The following is a 27,515-nucleotide window of genomic DNA, read 5'->3' as shown; positions in this document are numbered from 1 at the left end:
CTACGATATACAAAATAGGAGTCATCATACAGGGATCTCGGTGGATCGATCCCACACTCGCCCACCCTACCTGGATCCAGTATTTCCATTTCTTGCGTTTCTCTGAATCCCCTTGAGCCACACGCTTCGAATCACACACTTACTTCATACCACCTTCCCCCCAAGTTATACAAATTTAGCAACACATATTAGTATCTACTGTTTACAAAAGAATCATTTTTAATTTTATTAAAAAAAATAAGTTAGCTTTAAATATTTTCTTAATTTTTTTCTCTACTATTTTTTTTCTTACACTAAAATTGACAAACTGTATGGTATAAAAAAAAACAAATTAAGAATAATACCGGGCTTTCTTAAATCTATGGCTTTAATTACTCGGTAGAAACCAATATATTATCCTTTGCCTTGCTTTTCCCGCGCAATATTCACGCGTCTATACGAAATTACTAGCCACCTAAAAGAGCTCTCTTAACCGGCCTAATTGCCGCTAAAATTCCACGGCCTAAACTATCAGATCGAATCACAAGGACTCAAGATAATTTTACTGTAACACCTCCTAGCCTTTGAAAATAAACGCGGTATTTTTCCCTTACAAACTGATTATTACTTAAATCCTAAGAACTATAACCTATCTTATTACTAAATCTTTATACTGAATATTATATTTTTTTTTTCTCGAAATTTATGATTATTAACTCTTTTTTTTTTCTTTTCTTTTAGTTCCAAAAAAGGAGACAGCAAATTTTATGGACGTCACATATATATAAATATATCAAGGACAACACAACGGTAAGACACCTTTTACCTGAGCAGTGATGTATAACGTTATTGATTAATTCTTCTTATCTCTTCTTCCAGTTTACGCTTCTTTCCGGAGGAAACAGATTTTGAACGCCAGACAAACCCTCAAATGAAGCTGGACTTGTTGACTGGTCCTTTTACAATGCCGGCGTTCTGGGCGGGATCAATAACAGGCACAGCAAAAAGCTCAAAGTTGCAGCTGGCCAGTTTACAATTCAAATCTCCACACCCTCAATGTAACTTTTTTTGGCTTTTTTTTTCCTGTGGACAACTTGCCACTACCTTGCGTTACCAAAAAGAAAAGGCAATTTCCCGCCGTTGTGCTGACCAAAACCGGACAATTTTCGGTGCTTCCAAAAAAGCTTGATACACCACCGGAATATTCCTGTTGGAGCAACACACATCACATATAACAACACATTACTCAACAAACAACTGTTACAAACTACTTACACAATAAAAAAAATCGCAACACACAAATTAAATTTTTCCACTTCTGCACTGCTCTCTTGCTAAGTTTCACCGGTAACGTCTTATTCTTAACTTTGGCTTTTCTTATGCTCGCAGCCTTTTATACCCCTCTTCTCAGTGAATCCCGCCAGACGCTCATTTTCCACGAAACACCATTTTCCTGAGCCATTTTCAATTTTCATTCCTTTTTCTTTTCAACTGTCAATAGCCATTTTTTTATTCTATTGTGAATTCTCATTTCACCTCACCCCTGAGTCTCTCATTTAAAAATCAACGGCTGTCTAACTATTCGCCCAACCCTTTTCACATACGTTACCAACTCGCCCAAACAACGCCAATTTCCTTTAACCTTATACGGCAGCGAGACATTAGCAAAAACATTTTAATTATTTCTCTCGAAATCTTTTGTTTTTCTATTCTTCTGATATTTCTTAAATTTTTATTTCAACGTGCCGCTTTTTTTTCATAATCATTCATTCCAATTGTGTCTAAACAAAATTTTTATCATATTTATAGTAGGTTCCCACCTACTCAGCAATCATAGGGCTGCCTAGTCACTTCTTAGCCTGAGTCACCCTGTCATTTACTACCTTTATAATACTCTTTTACTCAACCCTGTTCGAGCCTAATTTCGTACGTAGCGAACCCTAACAAACCATTTCCGGCATTTTGATCCCATCGCCACCCAGACTACACACCCCGCAGAAATTAGAAGCAAATTGAAATCTCGAAGCATCCTCACTAAAAACCCAGGAAAACTGAGCAAATCCATTTGAGGACCAATTATGGGATGCACTACCAACAGAATTGGGATAATTTCTGCGGTGGTTGTGGACAGGTTTTGCCAAAAAACACGGCCCCATATATTTGTTCCCTTTTTGCGCCGCATGTGAACGGCCTGCAACAATGGTATGTATGCATATTGTTTTAAAGTTATAGTAAGGTTTTGTTATTCATTTAGGTATTTATTTTTTTATATGGTAGTATCTTACAATTGTTGTTGGTGAACTTCTAGGTAGGTTGGTTCTACGGTTGTATACAAATGAAATGAAAAAAAAAAAACTAAAAAAATTCGGGGCATCAATTCTCATTCGATAAAAATGTGAAATGATAACTTTAATAAAGGAAAGAAATGTCAAATAAAATATTATATAAGGAAAATATTTTCCAATTTCATGTTTTCATAGAAAGAGAATCTAGCCCCAGGATTGTATCTTCCTAATATTTCATTGAAGATTGTAGAGGAGTTGACTCTTAACTAAGGAATATACGAAAAGCTTGTTTGATTTTAAGACTATAGGACCATAATTAGAAAATGACCGGCAAGTTGACGATAAATTGATATATTTGTTTACTTCTTTGTTATTTTTGGAGTACAATCCGCCTTGTGAACTACAAAATGAGACTTTGGCCATCTGTAACTCTTTTAATCACAAAATTGTACAAAATTCCTTATCCTTAATCACTTTTTTCCTACCTTTACTTTAATGCATTGAAAATAGGTAACAAAATAATGAAAATCGGAAAAAGTCTAGGGGGAGAATAGTAATAACTCGAATGATAGATAATTGAACTATCTCGATCCATGGTAAGGTTTACATGTTTCGGTTGAACCTTCAGATATCCAGTATTATATTTGTTTCATCTGCATATTTCAAACAAATTCGCTTAAATACAATTTCCAATAAGGGTCCACTATCTTTTTATTTTCGGTATTTGAACTTTCCACCGCGATTCATAAAAGATTTGCATGACATTTTTATTTTTTTATTTTCCTATGTCACTCCCCGTTTTGACCTGTGACCCACCCTGGAACCCTCCGAATAAGTTGATTTTGGATATTTCCATAAAAAACTATGTTTTCCTGAATTTGATATTCCTGGTCCAATCAGTTGGCCAAGTCCGGCCAAAGTTTTAATATTCTTCAAAACTCGGAAAGTAACACTTTTAAATATAAGTCCATAAGTGCCGGATATAGTATTCAGGTGTTTAGAAATGACAATGCCATAAAATTGGAGTCACCGTATAAAAACCTGGTCCGGTATTGATGCTTTCTACTGTGAACTCCCACCACAATCCCACCTTTTTGCAACAATTTCGTTGAAAAATATCGGGAAATACTTATGTGAGGGCTACACGAAAAGGTGGATCCACCCTTGAAACAATTCCGCTGAAATATGTAAAAAAAGAATAAAATTATAAAAATGTCGTCTTCTGATCAGGAGTTTTTGCAATGAAAAAAGGCCAAAAATCGGGCCTTTGCAAAATTCCGCTGAAAATATTAGAAAATACGTATTTGGAGTCTACACGAAAAGCTGGATCCACCCTTTAAACAATTCCGCTAAAAGATGTGAATAAAATTATAAAAAATCCGTCTTCAGATCACAAGTATTTGCAATGAAAAAAGGCCAAGGATCGGGTGGCTACAAAACTTGCTATCAAGATGCTTTAAAACCCGCAAGTGCTCAAGATGCAGGAAGATTCCAGAAGTGCTTTATTCCAGTCTTCTAAATCGACAAAAACAAAATTTCAATTGGTTGAATGAAGTTCACTTAAATCTGGACAACCTCCATAAACCCACCTTTGCAAAAATTTCCTTGAAAAATATCAGGAAATACTTATATGGGGGCTATACGAAAAGGTGGATTCACCCTTGAAAGAATTCCGCTGAGAGATGTTAAAAAGGCCAAAGATCGTGTGGCTACAAAACTCGCTCATCAAGCTGCTCGAAAACACTCAAGTGCTCTAGATGTAGGAAAATTCCGGAAGTGCTTTATCCACTCGATAAATCAAGTTTTATAAATATTGAATGTTCGGCACCCCATCGGGGTCGTTTGGCTGAATGAAGTTAACGCAATTTTACTAATGCATACTTGTTCAAACCTGTACACACCTATATCGACTCAATGTAGTCCAAAAACGAAATATGAATACAAAATTTAAGTATGAATTGAAAATAGGAAGAGAAAATGTGATCTATAGCAGCAACATATGAATGCAAAACAGGACTTTAGATGGACCTTAGATTAAAAAAAAACATATTTTTTACCAAGCATTTATAGGAGCAGAAAAACAGATGTTTCCAAACATAAGATTCAATTGAGAACTTTTTTATTTACCACATCTTATTCTTATCTGGTGAGAATAGCAATACCACAGGTATCTGAATCCAATCCACATTTATTGGCATGTATTTGAATGTAAATATCATTCTCCACACAGATAAGTGAGATGGTAACCGTCCCGTTCCCAATTGCCTAAACAGCTATTCGAAAGTTTCAACTTCCAAGCTATCCCAAAATACCTTGGCTTTGGTGTGTGGTGTATCATTGCCACATTCAGTTTTTTTATTGAATTTATAAAAAAAAAAAAAATAAATCACAAATTGTCGTTACCACTACCGTTTTATTTTTGTTTTACTAAAATTTACTTATCACACGTGGTTGCTGCTGCCGCTCCTTCTGTTCTTGCCGATGACGACGATGCCGATGCTGACGATTTTGTTGGTGTTGTTGTGGTCGATAGTGATGCCGTTACCGCTGTTGCCGATGATATTATGTCTGGCGTTAACACGGGTACTGCCGCTGCTATGACCGCCACCATGGGCGGTGTTACCACCGGTGATAGGGTAACATTACTTGTACTGCAGGAATTCAAATTGGAATTTAAATTTAAAGTCATGCCATTTATTTCCGAATGACGCCGGGAGGCCAAACGATTCGGTACTCCAAATCCTCCGCACAGACCATTTGGTGGGGTGGCCAGAACGCCCGATCCATTGGTGTTGTTGGCACCGGCAACATGATGCAACGCATCGAGATTTCCCAATTTACCAACAATTTTTGGTATTTTATCACTTTCCGAAAGACTGGAGTTATTTGACAGACCACCACACAATGAGGAACCAGCACTGCTGCCGCCACCACCACCTCCACCCAGACTATTGCTCTGGTGGTGGTGATGATGATGGTGATAGTGATGATGATGACCGGTATGAGTGTTGGGTGTATTACCCAAACCCTGGTGATGATGATGACTGTGCTTCGAATGATGATGGTGGTGGTGATGATGACCACTACCACCGCGACTACTACTGCTCTGATGACAATGACATTCTTTGGAGGAGGATGAGGAAGAGGTATTTTGATGGTGACCAGCACCCTGTGTTGTCGTTGTTGTACCACAACTTGTCATCGAGGGGGTACTTTTACTGTGAGACCTATTGCCACCACTGCAATGTGGCTGATAATCACTGGCTCCCTTCAACGAAGACGTTTTCCTCAAACGCATACACTCACAATTCCTACACGATGACGACGACGATGATGAATTGCGCTGTTTGTGCAGAGGATTGTGATTAAGACTCTCAAGATTTTCAACCATTAGCTGGGCTTGTTTCTTGGTAGCGGCCTCTGTTTTGGCCGGTGAGGTGGGTGAGCTATCCTCTTCGCCGGTGGGTGGTGGCGTCGAGAGATGACTTGAATCCGAACTATAGCCATCATTTGAATGATGTTCAATTTCTATCTCAGAATCATCATCATCGGCCTCAATACCAGTTTCTTCGTCGGCCTCATCGGGACACTCATCAGTGGTGGTTGCATCATTTTGCAAAGTTTCATTATCGGCAGCATCATTAACATCCGAACTGAGATCACCATTGCCACCATTTTCTGAAGAATTTTCATTGTTACTATTTTTATTGTTGCTACAAGTGTTGTTGTTATTGTTGTTGCCACTATTTTTGTTATTTTTGGCCTTAACAATGCCGTTACTCTTCTTCGTTTGTTTGGTTTCCACACCCTGAGCCAATTTAATCCAATGCTGACGATTATCACGTACACCCTCAACTAATGGTTCTAATTTATCCGATAATACAGAGAAGGCCTGGGATGGAGGGGAGAAGAGTGGGTGATGTTAGTTGAAGGACGATATTTTGATATTATTCGAAATACTTACCTCATATATTGGCAAGCATATGGAGTCGATAAAACCGACTTGCATCATGGGTAATTCATCTTCCTTTTCACGATTCATTATATCCTGGAAGAGAAAAGGAATAATAGTTTAAGAATATGTCCTAGAAAAGTTTCAGATATTCTATCCAGCAATCATTACTCAAGCCGAAAGCAATAAATAGAGGGATAGACATTAGTAAGATTTCTATTTACAGTAGATGTCTAGGAAAAATCTATTTCATTATACAAGATTTGTTTTAAAGATTTACACTAAAGAAAAGAAATTAAAAAAGGAGGAGCCCATCAAATATATGACCTCTGAAACCCTTCTTTAGGTCAATGGATTATATGGACTAAAGGGAAGACTTTTTTGAAGATTTGCTCTAAAAAAAAAAGAGTTTGAAAAAGAAGGAGACCTTCAAACATATGACCTTCTTTAGATCAATGGATTATATGGACTAAAGGGAAACTAACACAAAATATTCTTTTCACAATTCATATTTGGGAATCTAACAAAACTCGTTTAACAAAATTTCTTCCGAACTAATTTGAAAAAAAAAACTTTGAATATGGTTTTCATGAGTCACATATGCTCTCTATGACATCTAAATATAGAATATTCCATAACCTTATGCAAGACCTTTAATTATATTGGATAACTTTTACAGCTCCTGTACAAGATATTTGTGTATAATACCTACATTGTGGTTTTTAGAGGTTCTTTGTATAGATTCTCAAAATTGAAAATAATTATTTTTCAATCTTCCATGGCTGAGGAATCTAATATGTTAAGGTCTTTTACATGGATCAAAGAGACTGTTGTTTTACAGATTTTAATAAGATTATATTTTGCATAACCTTTTTTATATTACTGAACCTAGTTTCAGATGTCAAAGACTGTCCTGATTCTCAATGAACCATATCTCAGGACTCAGAAACTTCTGGTTAGGCATTCACGTAGATAAAAAGATATCAACATGCATTCTGCTTTTCAAAAAAAGCGAATCTTGGGAATTATGGATCTTGTTAGCAACTGGGACGTCGGCCTTCATAGCAAGTATCCCCTAGTCCATGTATAGCCAAAACTTAGGCATTCATGTAGAGGAACAGATATCAAAAAGTTCTCTGCTTTTTATAAAACGAATCTTAAGAATTGTGAATCTTGTAAGGAACTGGGACATCGGCCATTAGAGCCAGTCTCTTCTAACCGATGTATAACTCGTTTTAATGGATCTTATATGGAAAACGGTACGGGTGCTTGTAAGCAACTGGGACGTCGACTTTTAGGCCAGTCTCTTCTAGGCGATGTATAAATGCTCTTTGAACTTGGATAATTAGTGTGACGTCTTTTTCCGAATCAGTGCCATTGATAAACCAGTGCCAATATTTCCTGATAGCCAGACTGCTCTCCATGCCCTTCTTCCATTAAAACTATAACTGCATAAAGGTACTGAACATTTATTTTACGTGTTATATTTTATTTAGATTCGTTGGTTTCCAACGAAGCGGTAGGGATACCTAAGTCGACTTTGAAATAATTTGAAATTTCACTAAAAGATCGCGTGTGCGCCAGCAGAAGTCATTTTATAAGTCTTTTATATGTTCCAGAACCAGTAAGAATCTACTTGTTTTGCCATTTTCTTCGATATCATAAAGGGCAATCGTAGAAGAAACTTCTACATTCTTGCAGTTCTGGAACAGTAAATTGCCTGCTGCTCTAATTAAAACCCATTCTACTTTCCCTTGAATTTTAATTTTGTCTACTAAACTTAAATGGAACCAATTTCAGATCTTTTGAATACAAATGAAGACTATCAACATACCACTTTTTAACATATCTTCTGTACATAGATCACCATATGCAGGATCTTTGACGAAGAACAGAGACTCCTACTTTATTTTTGATCTTCAGACTAGGCAAGATGATTTATTGATTTCGCTTCTTTAGCTTTTTTATGAACAGAAGTCCACCACAGTTCTAGGTACACATCAGGCTATCTACAGGTATTTCTTTGTAGGAGGTCATTTTACAAATCAACTATAAAAAGGAAGTTTAAACTATTTTTATGCCTAAAAATGCTACGTTTCACAGGTAATAAATGGAAGGTCTTCTGTAGCAGTGGTGGTCTATTCAATTGTTTATAAGGCGTATTGATACAAAAAATGAATAAATAATGTTTGAACACTAATTTGTTGATGACTAAAGATAGCTATGAGAAATTAGACCGGCGAGAGAGCTATTGTTTTTAAATAGCTCTGCTCTATAGGCAGGTCTTTTTGATTTGATGATAAAGGTCCACTTCAAAGAAAACTCATCAGTGGAATGGCATTCTTTGGGAATTTTTAGATAGGAGACTCCTATAAGTATTGTATGAATATGGAGAACGTTATGAAAACCAAATAGAAGAGATCAAAAATTTGTCAAACCGCATAGACAACAGGTCTTATGTGAATGGAAAACTTTCAAATTGTTCCCTCAAATAGAGTCAGTTTTCTACGCCTTTTTTCTGAATTGAGTGTTTTCTCTGAACACACTTCCTGTTTTTGGTAAAAGCCAGCTCTTCTATCTTAAGATGTTATGTTTTCTAAAAACGTCTTTTCAATACTTACAATGGGAGTTATATTTAATTCCTGTTTTTCCATATCACCCTGTTCAAAGAACTCAGAGCTAACCAGGTCGGCAACACGTTTTTCTATATCCCAGGGTTTGGTAATGGCCGACAAGTCACAGACTGTCATGCTCATGGCGCGCAACAAAGCTCTTGGCTCTTCATCAATCCAATAGCTTAAAGGTTGCTGGTGGACATCTTGTAAGAATGTGCCACGTTTCCTAAAAAATAAAAATATTTTATGAATTTCTGTTGGTAATATTAAAAAATATATTTCTTACGTACCTCAAATACACTGCCAAATCGGTAGATAATATAGCATCTTCTAATACTTTTATGACACGGCAATAATCCTCTGATGATAAGTTGGCCAGAATTTGATTTCCGGGACTATTCAAAATCATCAGACACTGATCGAAATGATGATGTTCCATTGTTGAGGTTGAATACAACTGAGCCAGTGGTGAAGAGGCCCTGGAAGGGAAATATTGAATAAACACATGTGGTAAATTATGAAATTCTGTGGTGGATCTTACTTAATTTGAAATGAATTATTGGTCCCCCGATGATCCAAATCGTGACACAGACAAGCTATTATCAGCGCCAAACATTCCATTTCACCAAATATCTTCCACCATTGGGTGGCCTGTCCGTGATGGGAAATCTTTGTATTAATAAGAGTGCAAATTTTATAATATTTAAGGTTTGGGTCAAAATTAAAAAAAAAAAAACTTAATATTTAAAAATTAGAATAATTAAATAAATTTAAGAGGGAAACTTAAGCCAAAGTAAGGATTGCAGGAAAAATAAAGTTATAAAGCTATAGGCAATAATTGAAAAAATAATCATGCTGGGAATAAAATTGTGAGACTTTTGGTTTTTTTAATAAATTAAAAAAATCTAATAAAATGTAAAATATGTTTTGTCGTTATGTAAGTAACCGATATCGAAATAATATTTTTAGGATAAATAAGAAACTTCTTAAAAAAAATCTAAAACGTATTCTTAAAATCGCTTTGTTTATAGCTGCTTTAAACCCCAAACCAATATTCTTAAAAATTCTCAATTACAAGTCTTGAAAAAATTATTAACTTTTAACGATTCTCCTCTGGCAGTTCTAAATTTCTTAAATCATTTGAGGGTATTATAAAAAATATATATATCTTCATATATATATCTTCAACCGATTTCGGGTTAATTGTGCACCAAATGGCCAATATCAGTCCAAATGACCTGAATTTTGGCACATCCGACTGAATTCAGTCTAGAAGAAAGTACATCAAATTTGGAGAAAATCGGTTCAGATATAGCTATAGCTTCCATATATATGTTTCATCCGATTTGGTCGTTAAGTCCCTCACATTCGTAATATGCATTCGACAGCTCAGAAATACCTCTGCCAAATTTAATCAGTTCTTAAAACACTATAAGCAATATGTTTAGAGTTCTCTCAATTACAAATCCGGGAGACTTTTAAGAAAAATTGATAATATTTAATAATAGAATCCTTTCTGAACATTTAAATTATATTAATATTACTTCTGTGCTTAGGTTTTTTAATAGCGCCTAAAAGCATGCTACAATTTTCTGTTTCACGAATTTATTATTTTCTTTAGAACCATGTGATTGAAACACCCTGTGTTTTCATTTTACCATCTCTTTATCCTTACTTTAACTTAAATTTATTTTAATTTGTTATAATATTCTTTAAAACTATACAAAAACAACAACTATTCAGATCTTCTTCATCTCACTCATCCTTCCCAAAAATTACTACTCACCGTTAAAATGGCAAACATCATTTGGGCCACATTGAATGCATGCCGCCAATTATGATACGTTACATTGCGATAATTTTTCTTAACGCTCAGCAACCAACGGCACAGCACCTCATAGTCGATATGGAAACGTTCGACGAAATCTAAATCCAAGAACATGCGTAAACAAGCCTAAATGTGCAAAGAACAAAAGACACAACAAAAACAATAAATTTATTAAAATTCATTCCACCCACAAGTCAAGGCCTGGAATTACAAACCTTTAAAGTATCATCATCTTCGAAATGGATGTCGTCGAAACGGAAATCATGCAGACGGAAATGAGCAGCAGAGGGTACCCGTAAACGCTGTAAAATACAAAAAATAAAAAGAGAAAATGTATAATGAGACACAAATGAAAAATTAAGATTGGAAATATTTTCGTTGGTCGGTGACAACAACGACAACATGAAATAATTAATTATATTTTCCTTCCTTAATGAGCGTTGGTAAAAATCGAGGAGGGAGCCGTGACGGTGTCAGATTTGGTTAATCTGGAATTCATTAATCAACATGACCAACAAATGTTAGGAATTGTGATTAACAGGTAGGGGGATTTTATTAGCGAAATAAATGGGAAAACCTAATGACATGACTTTTGTAAAATTTTGTAAAAAGGCCATCAACATATGGACGCGATAAGCTAAAGTTTTTCTATCTATAAATTATGTGTAAAAATAGTCTTTAGACAGAAGATCTGAAGGACATACATTCTTCAATCCAATATAAAACTTGTGAAAGGTTTTCGGAAGACCTGAGAAAGTTGTTCAAATATTTAGATTAGGATAAAAAAATTAGGAAAAATCATACCATATTTTAGGGTTAAGACCGTGAGTTTACGGGAAATTCTCATAGAAAGTTTCATTTAAGATGGATGATATCCGAGGCAAAAATATTCTTTATCAAAGTCCACTATATGCCACCAGAGAAAAGAAATCTATATTTCCATAATATATCAGGAAGATATTTGCCTCGATATTGCCAAAAAGCGAAAATTTTTCGAGGATTCAAGTGTAATTTTTAAAATTTCTTTATGTTGAAGATGTCAGTCGTAATGTCTAACCGAATTGGCAGTAATCTGACGTATGGGATTTACTATATTTAATTTTTATACCCTCCACCTTGGAAACATTACCATTCCATTTGTAACATACCTAAATATTCGTCGTAGACCCCATGAAGTATAAATATTCATAAACAGCATGAGATTCTAAGTCGATTTAATGATGTCCGTCTGTCTGTCTGTCTGTCTTTCTGCTGAAATCACGATATAGCTCACATTTTTTGACGTAGAGCGTCAAAATTTAGCAGAACAATTTGTATTGTGTCTAGGATGGTTGGTATTGATAATAAGATATATCAGTCCACATTTTGGTATTGTCCCCAAATAACGGTACCTCCCGATATTCGGTATTTTGATGATTTTTTGTCAAATTTTTCCACGGATTTGTCAAAAAGTTGGTATTTTTAGGTCATAATGGGTTCTAGCTCGCGTGGCGAAACATTGTAAACACGTTTTGGTATATCCCCATTTATCGGTACCTCCCGATATTCGGTTTTTTAATTTAATTTTTGCCAATTTCGTTCAAATAACGTTTAAAACATTTCATAATTTTTCTATTAAATTTAAATCAAGTTCGGAGATGGGTAAAACCGGTCAAATACTTCATGTATCTCCCTCACCAAAAGTCAACATTTTCATAAACAAACAAATTTTTACCATTGGAGGTAGAACCCGCTATGAACTCTAAATACCGAAAATGTGGACCTGTATTGACAATATTCTGAAAGTAGATTACCCTATAGGAACTCAATGCAATGTTCGGCCTCAGTAGGTAGAACTCACTATGAACTTCAAATACCGAATTTTAAGCCATTTCGCTGGAAACTAAGTATAAAATTATAAAAAATACAGCATATGGGGTACCATTATATGGAGGCTATACGAACACTTTGACAAATATAGCTCAGCTTCGAACTTGAACTATCTGCAGACGAAGGACAACTCTATGCCAAATCTTAGCTTCCTACACATGCCATTCAGACACTAGCGTGATTATTGCATCATACTGAAAAACGGATATGGACGGACTATCGACTTTGAACTTTAAGCTTTGTTCGTTTTAAAATGATTAATTTGATGAGCTACAAACGGAATGGCAAAAATTAATATACCCTCAACCTTACTATGGTGGAGGATATACAAATACATACACGTGTCTCATATAAATTGGAGGAATTAGTCGAAATAATATTCATATTACAACGCATCTGTCGGTTTAATGAACTTTATCACATTATTTATGACTAGAAAACTAGAAAAGAAAGTCTTAAAGTCGGGCGGGCCCACTATATGATACCCTACACCACTATGCATACTTAGTACAGCTCCCGTAAAAAAATATTTTTTTTGTTCAAGTAGATCATACCACTTATCATTATTTGGCTTTAGAGCAGTTAGAGTTTCGTTTCAGAGGGAACTAATATATGGGAGGCATATCCAATTCTGAATCGATTTTCACTAAAATTTGACGGAGACATTTTAATCTTTTATATCAAAAAACATTGCTATAGAGTGCATGATATCACTTCGAGAAGGATTATATTAAAATATATATATATCGGAGCCGGATTGCACCAAATGGAAACGTACGTTTCGAAATTCACTCCATTTGGTCTGATATTAGCCATCATTGGCACAATAAACCTGAAATCGGATTAAGGATATACAGCTATATCCAAATCTGAACCGATCTTGATAAAATTTGCCAGAGATGTTTCCGAGCTCTACGAGATATCTGGTACCAAATATCATTGTTATCGAATGCATGTTACGAATGTGAGGGACTTAAACCGATTTTCACCAAATTTGATGTACTTGCTTCTAGACTGAATTCGGTTGAAATTTAGGTACTTATAGGACTTATATTGGCCATTTGGTGCACAATTAACCCGAAATTGGTTGAAGATATATATGGGACCTATAGCAAAATTTGAACAGATTCTCACCAATTTCAAAAGGGTTTGTCCATAAACAAATCTTGTTCAGAAATGTTTATCTCAATCGGATAATAAATGCGACCTGAATTTTGTTCACAAAAATACATGGACAGACGGGCTGACAAGAATAAATCGACCCAGAAAATCGAATAACTTCTATGTAGATCCTCAAAAATAACTACGGGTCTGTCTCGCTTCCTTCTCTATGTTACAAACAAATGCACAAAGACACAATACCCTTACCACTATGTGGTGTAGGGTATAAAAAGTTCGTCGAACTTAACGAAATGTTTACAGGGTTGCCCATATTCGACGGACCCATCTGGCAACGCCATAACTTTTGACAGAGATGTCACATCGCTTAATGACATACCGCGTTTGAAGCGTCAGACCAAGCTGATTTTTGCCATGAACCAATACACGCCACGCGAGCGCTCTGAAACTTACATTCAACAGAAGAAGTCAATTGTGAAAAATCAACGTGCTTTTAAAACATTAAAAAATGTGAGAAGTGCGCCTTCTAAAAACACCATTAAGCGTTTATTCGAAAAATTTTCGCCTGGTAGGGCTCTTTCTAATCCGAAGAGGCCATATAAAGGTCGAGCAAGGCGATCGGCCGAGAATATCGCTGCCGTACGAGCCAGTGTTGAGAGGTCCCCAGAAACATCCCAAAAACGCCGGAATGGATGGGCCCAAAAAAAAAAAACATGGGTCCGTCGAATATGGGCAACCCTGTATTACTTATTTCTTAAATATTTTATTCAACTCTCCCCCCATTTTGCAAATTCTAAACACCACTAATTGTGTCATTTGTTAATATACAACATGATAACCACATAGCTTTTAATTTTAACAATTTTATGGCATCTGATAGCACTAACGAACATTTATAAATTCTATGAAGTTGCTGCTGCTTCTTCTTCTTCTTCTTTGTCTAAATTTGCTTTTTATACATTATATAACTCAAATTAAAAGCAAAAACCATATTTCACTTGTTATCCGACTTGGAAAAGGGTATTCGGAATTATTTATGTCTTTTTCACTTTATCTTAATAATCAGTTTGTCTGTTGGTATGTTGTTGTTGTTGGCGCAAGAGAAGAGCGCTTTGCGGTTAGTTACAGCCACAAATTGTGGCTGTTGTTGTTGGTCTTGTTTTATTACTAATGGCTGTGGATGTGAAAAAGGATGCTAAGACAATTAATAACTCTCGGCTAGAAAGATGATTTTTAATGGTACAAAATGCTAGGTGCTAGGTTGAAGGAGTTGAAAATTATTTAATGATACAGGTTGCAAATAGAGAGGTTCTTCTCTTTCCCACAGCTTCATTGGGGAAAACAGGTAAATCGTGGAGGGTATATTAACTTATGGAGGGTATATTAACTTTGGAGGGTATATTAACATTGGAGGGTATATTAACTTTGTCATTCCTATTGTAACTCCTTGAAATACTCATGTCAGACCCAACAAGGTATATATATTCTTGATCAGCGTAAAATTCTAAGAAGATTTAGCGATGTCCGTCTGTCTGTCTGTTGTAATCACGCTATCTTTCGAATGAATTGAGATAAAAGGCTAAGATTTTGCACACATGTTTATTTTCTAGTAGGCAGGTTAAGTTCGTAAATGAGCCATGGTACGTAAATGAGCAACGGTACCTCCCGATATTCGGTATTTTGATGATTTTAGGTACATTATTCACCGGAATTGTTTCAAATTTGGCATTTAAAGTTTGAAATGGATACTACAGCCTATGACAGAAAATTATCTGTGCAGGTCCACGTCTTCGTATAGCCCCCATACAACGGTACCTCCCAATATTCGGTATTTTGATGATTTTAGCTACATTATTCACTGGAATTATTTCAAATGTGATACTTGAAGTTCGAAATGGATACTACAGCCTAAGACAGAAAATTGTTTGTTCAGGTCCACGTCTTCATATAGCCTCAATATAACGGTAACTCCCAATATTCGGTATTTTTATGATTTTAGCGTCATTATTCACCAGAATTGTTTCAAATTACGTATTTAGAGTTCGTAATGGGAACTACAGTCTGTAACAGAAAATTGTCTATGCAGGTCCAGGTCTTCGTATAGGCCCCATATATCAGTACCTCCCTATCTTCGGTATTTTGACGATTTTAGGTACAATACCCACTGAAATTGTTTGAGATGTCGTATTTGAAGTTCGTAATGGATGCTACAGCCTGTGACAGAAAATTGTCTATGCAGGTCCAGGTCTTCTCACAGCCTCCTCCCTATATACGATATTTTGATGATTTTAGCTATATTATTCACCGTTTATTTCAAGTTTCGAATTTGAATATGGTAATGGCTTATGAAGAACAATGCCTATTTAGATCCACGTCGTATAGAACCCAATATAAAGACTACTTGGTATTCTTAAAATTTTATCTGAATTTTTTAAGGATTTTATTTTTTGAAAATTTCGAAATTCGTTTCAAATGGTGCAAGGCCCGGCCGAACTTACTGCTTTTTAACTTGTAAGTTTTATATTCTGACCAGAATATATTAAGTTTGTTAGGGGCCATAAAATATAGGGAATGAACTATTTCCATAAAATAAACAAATATAATGACCTTTTATATTTTCCTATTTTAAACTCATATATTATCCCCAAATAAAAGTTAATATTTTCAGTTTTATTCTAACCCTTTTCTATGTGGCCCATAATTTGAATATGATAATCTAAACACACGAAAATATGAAAAAGTATTATAAATAAAACTTATCATAACACCAAAAAATATTTCCTCATCTAGAATAACAAAGTTCACCCAGAAAAAGTAAAAGGCCCTTAAATAATTTCCATTGTTTTCTTTTTCAAAAACAAAAATATTTTCTATAAAATTTATTTGTAATCCTTATCCAACCCTTACAGCCCAGTAACAAGCTTCAAATTATGCTTCCGGAAAAAAATGTTTTTTTTTCTCGAACAAGTAACCCAAAATCCTTGCAACAACAACAACAAAACTAATTTAACCATAAATTCTAGTTTTGTGGCTAAACACACAACAATCCACTTAGGGAACGACAGACTGGTGTTTGTCGTAATCCGAAAAATATTCATAGAGGATTTTCTTAACAAATTTAAAACTTGTCCAACTCGGTTGACATGGGTTTATCCTTTCGTTGTCATGTGAAAAGAAACTAAGGAATAATGGAAGGAGAAATGAAAGAAGCTGTCGGTTTTAAGTGTTTGCCATCTTGTTGGCACATTTTAGGTACATAAAGAGGCAAATAGTGGTCACAAGTTCGGTGGTTTTTGGGAAATGCTTAACGGGCTATTAAACGAGATGTCCTGAGTTCAAAATGTGTCAATTTATAATATATTAGTTGGAACTTATACATGCTTAATAGGTGAATAAGACAAAATAGCAGATCGTTAACCAATTAATTTTGGGAATATATAAACAGTCTGCTTGGGAACGTGAAATAGACAAGGGCAATATAAGGCAGTATTCGCGAAATTTTTCAGAAGCCAGTTAAGATCGTTCATTTGGTTCCTTTGTTGACTCTAGGAATACGGAGTCGAAAGTAAATGTTTGGCTTTTAGTAGTTCCAAACCAATATACATCCCTCCATCCTGGACACCAACAGTAATCCAAAATTAATACCATTTAGTACTCTTCAAAAAATTATAGTACGAACTTTAAAAACAATTTCCATATCACAACTTTAGATACCAACAGTGGCCTTCATGTCAAATTTCAAAATCCCAACTCTATCCTAAGACCCAAAAACACTTCTTCTCTCATCTACAGACACCGACAATGACATCCATATCATTTGGGTTTTAAGCTCTATCTCTTCACCCATTACGAATTTAGTAGCATTTAGGTAATTTCGTACGGTTAAAGTATGAATTTTTAAAACAATCTCCGTATTTCAACCTCAGATACCAACAGTTACCTTAATATCAAATTTCATCTCTGTAATTTCCTCAATTACCAAATTAAGTACAATAATAGTACGCATTCCAAAACCAACTCCTTCTCCCTACTATAGACAGCAACAGTGGCATCTATATCAAATTTCTGGATACCAGCTCGATCCCTTCACCCAATACCAAATATGGTATAATTTAGTATTTTTCGAATAATTATAATACGCATTTTCAAAACAGTCTCCATATCTCCACCTCATATACCAACAATGACTTTGACATCAAAAATCAGTTCTTCAATTTCCCCCATTACCAAATTAAGCGTAATTATCCAAAACGAGCTCCTTCTCTCATCTACGGGCACCAACAGTGACTTTTGACTCTATTCCTTCACCTAATACCAAAGTACTTTTTGTACAATTATACTACATATTTTCAAAACGACATCCATATCTGAATTCCAGATACCAACAGAGACCTCAATATAAAATTTTAGGATTCCAGCCCTATTCCCTCACCCAATAACAAATATGGTACTATTTAGTACTTTTCTTAAAATTATAATACACATTTTCAAAACCACCCACATGTCTCAATCCCACATACCTACAGAGACCTCAGTATCAAATTTTGGGATTACTGCTCTATACTTTCAACCAATACCAAATTTACTACCATTTAGTACTTCTCGTACAAATAAAGGATTCATTTGCAAAATCGCTTCAAATATCAAACATAAGCCAGCCCTATCCTTTACCCAATAAATAATTTAGTACCATTTAATACTTCTCGTACAATTATAGTATATATTTCAAACACCTACTTCATATCTCAGTTGCAGAGACAATATCAAATTTGAAAATTCTAGCCTAATCCTTTCACCCAATACCAAATTTAGTAACATTTAGTACTTTTCAAACAAATATAGGAAACATTTAGAAACCACTGCAAAATCTCAAACAAAGATACCATCAGAAATCTAAATATCTAATTTCAGAATTATATCCTTACGCCTTCACCTAATACCACATTTACCATTTAGTACTGTTCGTACAATTATAGTACAGATTTCCGGAACCAATGCCATATTTACAGTCTACACATGAAGAGTGACCCTTATACCAAATTGAAAATTCACCTAATACCAAATATAGTATTATTTAGTACTTTTCGTACTCATTTCCAAAACCCTTATCGTAACATCCAACAGGTACTCTAATACCTTGATCCTCATACCGAATTTCAAGCTTTGAGCTCTTCCGTTCATATAATACCAAATGGTACCATTTTAGATATTTAGTACCATTTAAGAGCTTTTCTTAACCTTAAAAATTCGAATTTCCAAAACCCCTGTGGTACATATATCCTGCAGTCCATCAGTGACTCTCATCTCAAAATTTAAGAGTTCTAGCTCTACTGGTTCCCCAAAACAAAGTACTTTAGTACTTTTAATAGACAATTTCCGGTGACAGGCTGTAGTACCCATCAGGACAGGTTTCAAACACGAAACTTGATACAATTCGGATGAATACTATATAAAATATCAAATATCTGGAGGTATTTTAATATGTGACTATATCTGGACCTATATTGACTGCTCTAAGCAAGAATGTTTCTTACAACACATGCTGCCAATTTACAGCAAATGCGGATCAAAATTGCGACTAAAACATCCAAAGAAAAAGGTTATATGAGTACTATACCCAGAAGTGGACATATTTAGCCCATTTTCAATACCAAAAATTTTGCACACAACTGAGTAAAATTTTATAAACCTACTTCATTTCGTTGTGAAGCTAGAGTGATTTCCTCAGACTAAGAAGCGAATGGGCATCGAAGTATGGGATTTTATGCTATATATTTCGTGGTGTTACAAACGGGATGACAAACTTAATATACCCTCCATACTATGATGGAGTTTTATACCACCCTGGTATAGTTGATTTCCAACCCCTGGGAAGGGAAAACTTTAGTCTTCTTATTTCATGAGATTTATTGGGTCCTTGGGGAGACCCGGCTTACTATAGCCGACGAAGAAACCACGATACACTCGACCCTTTGAAATAATATATATCGCTCAAGCGATATAAACCCCCTACTAAGATGGTGGTATTAAAAGTTCGTTCGGAACTAACATAACGGCTTTGTCGTCTAACACGTCCAAAATGTACCTGGGTACATCGATGCACGGATCGAAGGTTATTTTGAAGATAAATACATTTCTAGAAAGTTGCGTTGATGATTTTGAACACTAAAGGTAAGGTCACATTGGGCAAATATTTGACGAAAAAGGTGAAATATTTTTTTGTCACAATCTGACCACCAAATATTATTTGACGGTAAATACAAAAACAGCTGATTTTGGGAAAACAAAATTATTTGCCGGAAAACAAAAATTTGACCAATGTGTCCATAATGTGAACATATATGATCAATTATTTTCCTATTTTTTGGTCAAACATTTATTTGACGGTGCAAATGTTTTGTAAGGTCAAACAAGGAAAAATATCAGTTTAAAACATTGGACAGCATTTTGCTTTAAGAACAGGAGCATTTGTAGCATGATGTTTAATGAATAGAAAAACAAACGAATGCAATAAGTGGCTTTGTTTATTTGATATTTTTGAATTAACTGAATTTGAATGTTTAGTAAAAAATGTTAATATTTGGTCTGTTCTAGAACTGCGAGAATGTAAGTGTTTTTACTACGATAACCGATTTTCCCTTTATTATATCGAAGAAAATTGCGAAACTAGTAGATTCTTGCAGGTTCTGGAACAGGATATAGGAAGATGCATCAACGCTTGAAACAATGATATGTCAAAAATTTTGAAATGTTTTGACAAACATAAGTAGATTTTTCTATGTTTTCCTATACGGCGAAAAATCGGAGGTTGCAATGATATATATTTTTCAACAATTTTTACAAATTTCAATAATATTTCATTCATTATTTTCAATTCCAAATTTGTTTTGACAGTTCATTGTCCCAGCAGCTATGTCGATGTGACTACCTGTATTATTCTACCATGGTACAAACAAAAATGCAAAAAAAAAAAATTGTTCTGACAAGGAATTTATTCCACAACAGCTTGTCTTTTGCTTCCCTTCTCCAAATAAATTATACCCGAAACTACATTTTCTTTATGTCTCTTTTTCACTCTCTCTCTCTCTGTCTATTTCTCTCGGCCAAATAAACTTATGTTTCCTCACAGTTTGATCAAACAATTTAATGGGAATATATATTTTACGAATGTGAACATGTGTCAAACATGTTTTCCCATAGCACTGTTTGACTGCTTGAACAAACAAAATCTGTCAAATATTTGACTGTAATGTGAACATCGAATCGACTCTGTATGAATTTCACATTTGTTCAGTCAAATATGGGAAAACAAATTTCGATCAAATATTTACCCAATGTGACCGTACCTTAAGACGGTAATATCTAGTTGCTTGTACTTGCGGCAGTTATCAAGTCATTTGGGAAAATGTTGCTATTATTTGTTGCATAATTTTAGGTGTCACTAAAAAAAATAAATGTCGATATTATATTTTGCTAATTTGCTTATTTCACCTAAGGAACAATTTTGAGTAGAAAACCTCTTTGCAGAATTTTATTCAATATGGACTCACTGTTTCCAGTATAACCCTATTTGCTATGCAAATGATCAAATCTCCAATGTTTAACGACAAATATAAAATGTTGGTTTGGATTATTTAGCGAAATCGTTGTCGATATATTTACTTTAATTTAAAAAATTTTCTTTTGCAAGTTTTTGACACATCAACCCATTTCGGAAATGGCATTTTAATGAGCACCGAAATTAGCATTATTGTAAAATGTGTCCTTTAACGATGGTTTTCGTTTTCCAAATTTCAAAACAAATCTTTAACTACATTTCACTCCTCTTTAATTCCAAAAAGGAAACGGAAACCTTTCAACGTTCATTTTAAATCCTTAATCCTTTAAACAAAACAAAGGCGAGAAAACTTTTCTTCCTTTCGACAACTTACCCTTAGGCGATGAGCCTCATCCATTGTTGCCGAAGCATGATAGCTTAATACCTCCAGTGTAACACTTTGCTTGGCCATGGCTACAATGGCCTTCTCGTACATGTGGGTGTTGTGTATGCCCATGCCACAGAAAATGGCAAAGGCTTCAACGAAATTTTCATCGTTTTTGGTGAAGACCTGTTTGGCGATAGAAGAGAAAAAGGAGAGAGTGAGAGAAAATTAGGAGAATTAGTTAAAGCAACCCAAAGGATTTAATGAAAAATCGCTTAAGAGGCTTACCAAATTATCAAATTTGTTAATCAGCTGAATTACGCCAATAATTTGACCCAATGAATTTTTGATGGCCATACAGAGTATGGATTTGTGTTTGAAATTGGAACCCTCATCTACGCTGGGATCGAAACGATCATCCTCATAGGCATTGGGGACATTGACAGTCTAAAGAAATAGGGAATAAAATAAGAAGTTAAGAGAGGGTAATAAATGTTTTTTTTATTGATGGCTACTTACCTCCCCGGTTGTGGCCACATGACCCGTTATGCCCACATTTATGGGAAAACGCGACTCATAGGGACTGGTGCGATTCGTTGACTCCTCCTCGCTCAGGTCATTGGCTTCGAAATCGAATACCCGCGAAAAGCTACCCTTTGAAGCCTCATGCACCAACAGGATTTGTACTCTTTGGCATTGTATTAGACTCTGCATATGGGTTAGTATACGAAAAACCATGTGCTCAATGGTGCTCTGCTCCTCGAATATCATGCGTGCCAAATCGAGCAACACCTGATTACGTTTGATTTCCAACTGGGATTTCTCATAGAGTTGAGCGTTGCGTAGACCAATGCCACAGAATTGTAAATAGGAAGCAAAAACCTTGAATGGAAGAATGACAGAGAATGAGAGACGTAATAATTAAAAGAAAGGGAATGCAAAGTAGACATTTCATTATGCTGCTGCTGCTTAAGTAAAGGAAAATTTCGCTGTTTCAACGATGAGGAAAAACCTTCGGCATGTGAAAGGAAAGTTTTTCTCAGGTTTGGTTTTATTGTTCTTGGAAGGTGATTTTTGTCGTGAGTAATGGTCATACGAGGTGAAGGCAGAAGGATATTCGAATGAAATATGTTTTTAATAAGAATTCACAATTTTTGCGAATACCTTCAAGGAAATGAATTTCTTTAGAGCTCCTTACAATCTTTCCTTTCCCCAGAACTTAAACCAACCACCTATTACCCATTGAAATCTTTTGAATCAATTACCCACTTCAAGTAGTTTACAACCAATTAGTGGTTTTACTCATCCCCCTTTCCCCACCCGTTACCTGAATTCGATGCTGTGTGGTATGTCTTAGACCTTAAGTGCCTTTTTAATTCGCCTATCTACCACAAACACCTACACATACCTTTCGTTCCCTTTAGTGAGCATGAAGTTTATTTCTGATGATTGCGCTTAAATTTTTCATGCTGTTAGTTTTGAAAACTACAAAAGTTGTTCTACACGAAAAAGTTTTTTCCTTTCCTTTTTGGCAAATCCTTAAAGTTTGCCCCCTCCGTTCCAAAAACTCAATGGTCATGTTTCATTTGTGTTCGAAAGTTTTAACAGCAACATCATGTCTTCACTCGTTTACATTTTTCAAAATCCATTGGGTACGGGGAGGTTTGTAGAGATAGGGGAGATAGAAATAGTTTACAAAGCTAAACTAAAAAGCATGTAATTTTAGAAGTAAATAGTTTAGGAGCAGAAGTTTTTAAGAAAGCGGGTAACATTTAAAAGGATGTTAAGCAATTCAAAGGAGAATTGCGGATGTGCGAGGAATGTGGAGACTAGATAAGTTCATGAATCAATAACGGTTTAATTATACTCTCAGCCTTATGGGTACAGAGGGTACAGGGTTGCGAATAATCCGTTGTAAAGTGGACCGAGCCATGCCCAACTGCTGAGAACGGCGTTTTTGGGATGTTCTTGGGGACCTCTCAACACTGGCTCGTACGGCAGCGATATTCTCGGCCGATCGCCTTGGTCGACTTTTATATGGCCTCTTCGGTTTAGAAAGAGCCTTACCAGTCGAAAATTTCTTAGAAGGCGCACTTCTCACATTTTTTAATGTTTTAAAAGCACGTTGAGTTTTCACAATTGACTTCTTCTGTTGAATGTAAATTTCAACTATTTCAGAGCGCTCGCGTGGCGTGTATTGGTTCATGGTAAAAATCTGCTTGGACTGACGCTTCAAACGCGGTAGGTCATTAAGCGATGTGACATCTCTGTCAAAAGTTATGGCGTTGCCAGATGGGTCCTTCGAATATGGGCTACTCTGTATATATCATTTGATAAGGCCAAAACGTGCCTTATCGAAATAACGATTTTACACCCCAAGTCTCTTTGGATGAATTCCGTTTCGGGTAATTTGTAGTCTATCTAAAGATGTCCATCCGTCCTCCCGTCTGTCTGTCTGGCTGGTGCGCATGACAATTCTCGAAGGAAGTATCCGATTTGTTGCAAACTTGGTACATCATAATATTACTATCAAACTTACATCGAGTTCGGAAATGGGCAATGCAGGCCTACTCCTTTTGATACGTAACAAGTAAAAAAGCAGTAAATTCGGCCGGGCCGAACTTTGAATACCCTCCACCATTTGGAACGAATTAGAAAATTTTCAAAAAAATTAAATCCAATAAAAATTCTTTTAAAATCTTTAAAATATCTAATATAGGAAGATGCCGATATATGTTGGAATATACGATATTGTGGACCTATAAAGACAAATCTATGTCTGCGTGTAAAGTACTCACAAGGAACTCTTTGTATGGATTTTCAGATAATTCCATTGGAAAAAGTGGCTAAAATCATAAAAATACCGAATATAGGGGAGTACCGTTATATGGGGGCTATACGATATTGTGGACCTATATAGATGATTCTCTGCCGAGGTATAAAGTACCCACAAGGAACTCCTTATGTGGATTTTTAGACAATTCCATTGAAAAATGTGGCAAAAATCATCAAAATACCGAATACCGTGGGGGTACCGTTACATGGGGGCTATACGATATCGTGGACCTGTATGGACAATTCTCAGCCGAGGTATAAAGTACCCACAAGGAACTCCTTGTGTGGATTTTAAGACAATTCCATTGAAAAATATGGCTAAAATCATCAAAATGCCGAATACCAGAGGGTACCGTTATATGGAGGCTATACGATATTGTGGACCTATATAGATAATTCTCTGTCTAGGTATAAAGTACCCACAAGGAACTCCTTGTGTGGATTTTCAGACAATTCAATTGAAAAATGTGGCTAACATCATCAAAATACCGAATATCGGGGGTACCGTTATATGGGGGCTATACGATATCGTGAACCGATATAGCCCATCTTCGAACTTGACCTGCCTGCAGACAAAAGAGAGATCTGTGCAAAGTTTTAGCTTCCTATCTTAATTCGTTCAGACTGTAGCGTGATTACAACAGACGGACAGATGGACGGACGGACAGGGCTAAATCGTCTTAGAATTTTACGCTGATCAAGAATATATATACTTTGTTGGGTCTAAAATGATTATTTCGATGAGTTACAAATCGAATGACGAACTTAATATACCCCCATACCTTTTTTGGTGGAGGGTATACAAAAACATATTTTACAGAAAGGAAAAGGATAATCCGATTTTTCTCCAACTTTGCAAATCCTAATATTTGCATCAGTGCTAGGTCAGGTTCATTCCATCATGTACCTCCCTTACAAAGTGTAAAAATTTTGAATAATTGTAATTTTTATAAAATGTAATATAAGCGCCCGGTTCTCTTCATATTACCCAAATCACAATACTTATATTAACCCAAGGTCTTGTGTGAAGATGGAATATATCGGTCCACTCCTTCAGGTACCTCACCCACAAAAGGAAGAAAACATCTGATTTTGTACAAATTTTGCAAATTCCAATTTTTGTATCAGTGCTAAATAAAGTGCGAAAAAAGAAAATATCGGCCCACTACACCGTGTACCTCCCCCACAAAGGTTCAAAATTCTGAATAATTTAAACTCTAATAAAATGCGAAAAGAGAGTCCAATTGTCTTTAAATTTCACAGACCTCAATATTTTTGTTAACACAAGACCCGGTGGTAGATATCGATCCACACCTTATTGTACCTCCCCCATGAAGGTTCAAAGTTTTTATTAACCACGAAGCTTGTAAAACTTGAAAAGAGAATCTGATTCCTTTCAAACTCGGCACATCTCGATATTTCTATCAACACAAGATCTGTTCTGAAGATGTTACAAATTGGCTCATTCCTTCTGGTGCCATCTCCACAACGGGTCAAAATTTTGAATAATTATATCTCTCATAAAATGTGTCCATGTATTTTTGTAAGCAACGTACAGGTCGCATTTATTGTCTGACTGAGATGAATTCTTCATACAAGTGATTTGTTTGGGCCAAGGACGAGTCCTATTGAAATTGGTGATAAACAATTCGGATATAGCTCCCATATAGCCATATATATATATATATATATATAGCCGTCCCATATATATAGCCGTCCCATATATATAGCCGTCCGAATCAAATGAATTTTAGCAAACATAACGAGGTTCAGAAGTATGTCTAAAAATTTTGGGGAGTATTGGTTCATATTTAGATATAGCTCCCATGTATACTTGCGTCCGATTTCAATTTTATTGTGCGCCACCTGTTTAATATTCCTCCAAGTGGCATAGATTTCGCTACATCCGAGAGAATTCAGGCCAGAAGCACATACTTCAAATTCGGTTCAGATATAGCTATAGCTCCCATAGATATGTTTCATCCGATTTCTGCTAACATACCTTCCAAACTTGGATCCGTCAACGATCAACGTTCAGCTTTCATCCATAGATGCTTAAATCGTCGAAATATCGAATATCCAAAAGTACCGTAATATTGGAACTACAGGAAAAGATGGACCTATACAGACTATGTTCAGCTACCAGAGGTAGAAGCCGTAAAAGCTCTCAGGACAAATTTTGGAAAATTACGTTGAAAAATTTATTCATGAAAATTCAAATCATGAAAATGATTTGGAAAAAAAAACTTTTCTCTGCTGACAAAAATAAAAATGCTCCAATTTGAGCAAATTTCTCTCACGAATTTCGAAGCTTTGCCAATAACACTTTGAGAATTTGGGAGAGTTATATAACTAGTGGCTATACACCTGTTTTATGCCACCATCAGATATGCGAAAAACTCGCTAAAATTTAAACAAAGAGTGAAACTTAATCGAATTCGAGCGGGAGCACTCCGAATGTCACTCGAGTAGGAGTGAGCATGTTTTGCTCGTTTTTGAGTGGAAGCGAAATTCGTTCGAAATCGAGCTGTATGTTCATTTTATTCTGTATACGATCATATCCCCCTTTTCCCATCTTCCCCCTCCACAAATTCTTCTTCTATCCTTTCGCTCCATCTTTACATAACACAGACACATTAACACCGGTTTGCAGTTGCATACAGAAATCAGATTTGTCCACTCATTTTCACTCTTAGAACAAACTCTTGTCTCTATTTTGAGCGATTCTGCTACAACTCTAATTTTTCAAAGAGGAGTACACAAGAACTGGAGAGAGCACAAAACAAAAATGTAAAGAATAGACTCCGTAAAAAAACTCCCATTTTTCGAGCAAACCTACTCGCGAGCAATTTACGCTCCCAAGTGAAAATGACCAAATTTGTGCTATGATCACCTTAGATATCAACGCCTTGGGCAAATTCGAGTTTTGTATGACAATCGCAGTTTCACCCATCACAAACTGAGGTGACGATTTTCTTTCTCCATGGGCTGCTCGTCGAACTGAAGGTTTGATCGTATCACGAAATGGAGGTCCTCTCATTATTAATCCGTGACTCAAAATCAGCTGAAAGAATTTGTTCAAAATTCATATTTGTTTTTATGTTGCCGTAC

General features: G+C 35.6%; 1 protein-coding gene across 6 annotated transcripts in view; it reads right to left on the bottom strand.

Annotated features, from left to right (window-relative positions):
- Positions 1 to 4,582: 4,582 nt before the first annotated feature.
- LOC101895958 (dual 3',5'-cyclic-AMP and -GMP phosphodiesterase 11) overlaps positions 4,583 to 27,515 on the bottom strand; it is a 228,749-nt gene continuing 205,816 nt past the window's right edge. For 5 of the 6 annotated variants that reach the window (XM_020037344.2, XM_059124591.1, XM_059124590.1 and 2 more), the window contains 10 exons: positions 22,089 to 22,451; positions 21,858 to 22,016; positions 21,579 to 21,755; positions 10,875 to 10,961; positions 10,618 to 10,785; positions 9,373 to 9,500; positions 9,122 to 9,310; positions 8,838 to 9,057; positions 6,229 to 6,312; positions 4,583 to 6,156 (listed from right to left, as the gene is read on the bottom strand). In XM_020037344.2, the coding sequence (XP_019892903.2) occupies positions 4,699 to 6,156; positions 6,229 to 6,312; positions 8,838 to 9,057; positions 9,122 to 9,310; positions 9,373 to 9,500; positions 10,618 to 10,785; positions 10,875 to 10,961; positions 21,579 to 21,755; positions 21,858 to 22,016; positions 22,089 to 22,451 (3,033 nt within the window). In that variant the 3' untranslated portion in view covers positions 4,583 to 4,698. The remainder of the gene's footprint in view (positions 6,157 to 6,228; positions 6,313 to 8,837; positions 9,058 to 9,121; positions 9,311 to 9,372; positions 9,501 to 10,617; positions 10,786 to 10,874; positions 10,962 to 21,578; positions 21,756 to 21,857; positions 22,017 to 22,088; positions 22,452 to 27,515) is intronic. The other variant, XM_020037343.2, reaches the window with a different exon arrangement.

This window comes from Musca domestica, unplaced genomic scaffold, assembly GCF_030504385.1.
Source record: "Musca domestica strain aabys unplaced genomic scaffold, Musca_domestica.polishedcontigs.V.1.1 3, whole genome shotgun sequence".
In the NCBI taxonomy this organism is placed as follows: Eukaryota; Metazoa; Arthropoda; class Insecta; order Diptera; family Muscidae; genus Musca; species Musca domestica.
The sequence above is the reverse complement of the archived record's forward strand: the minus strand, read 5'-3'. Positions and strand labels throughout refer to the sequence as shown.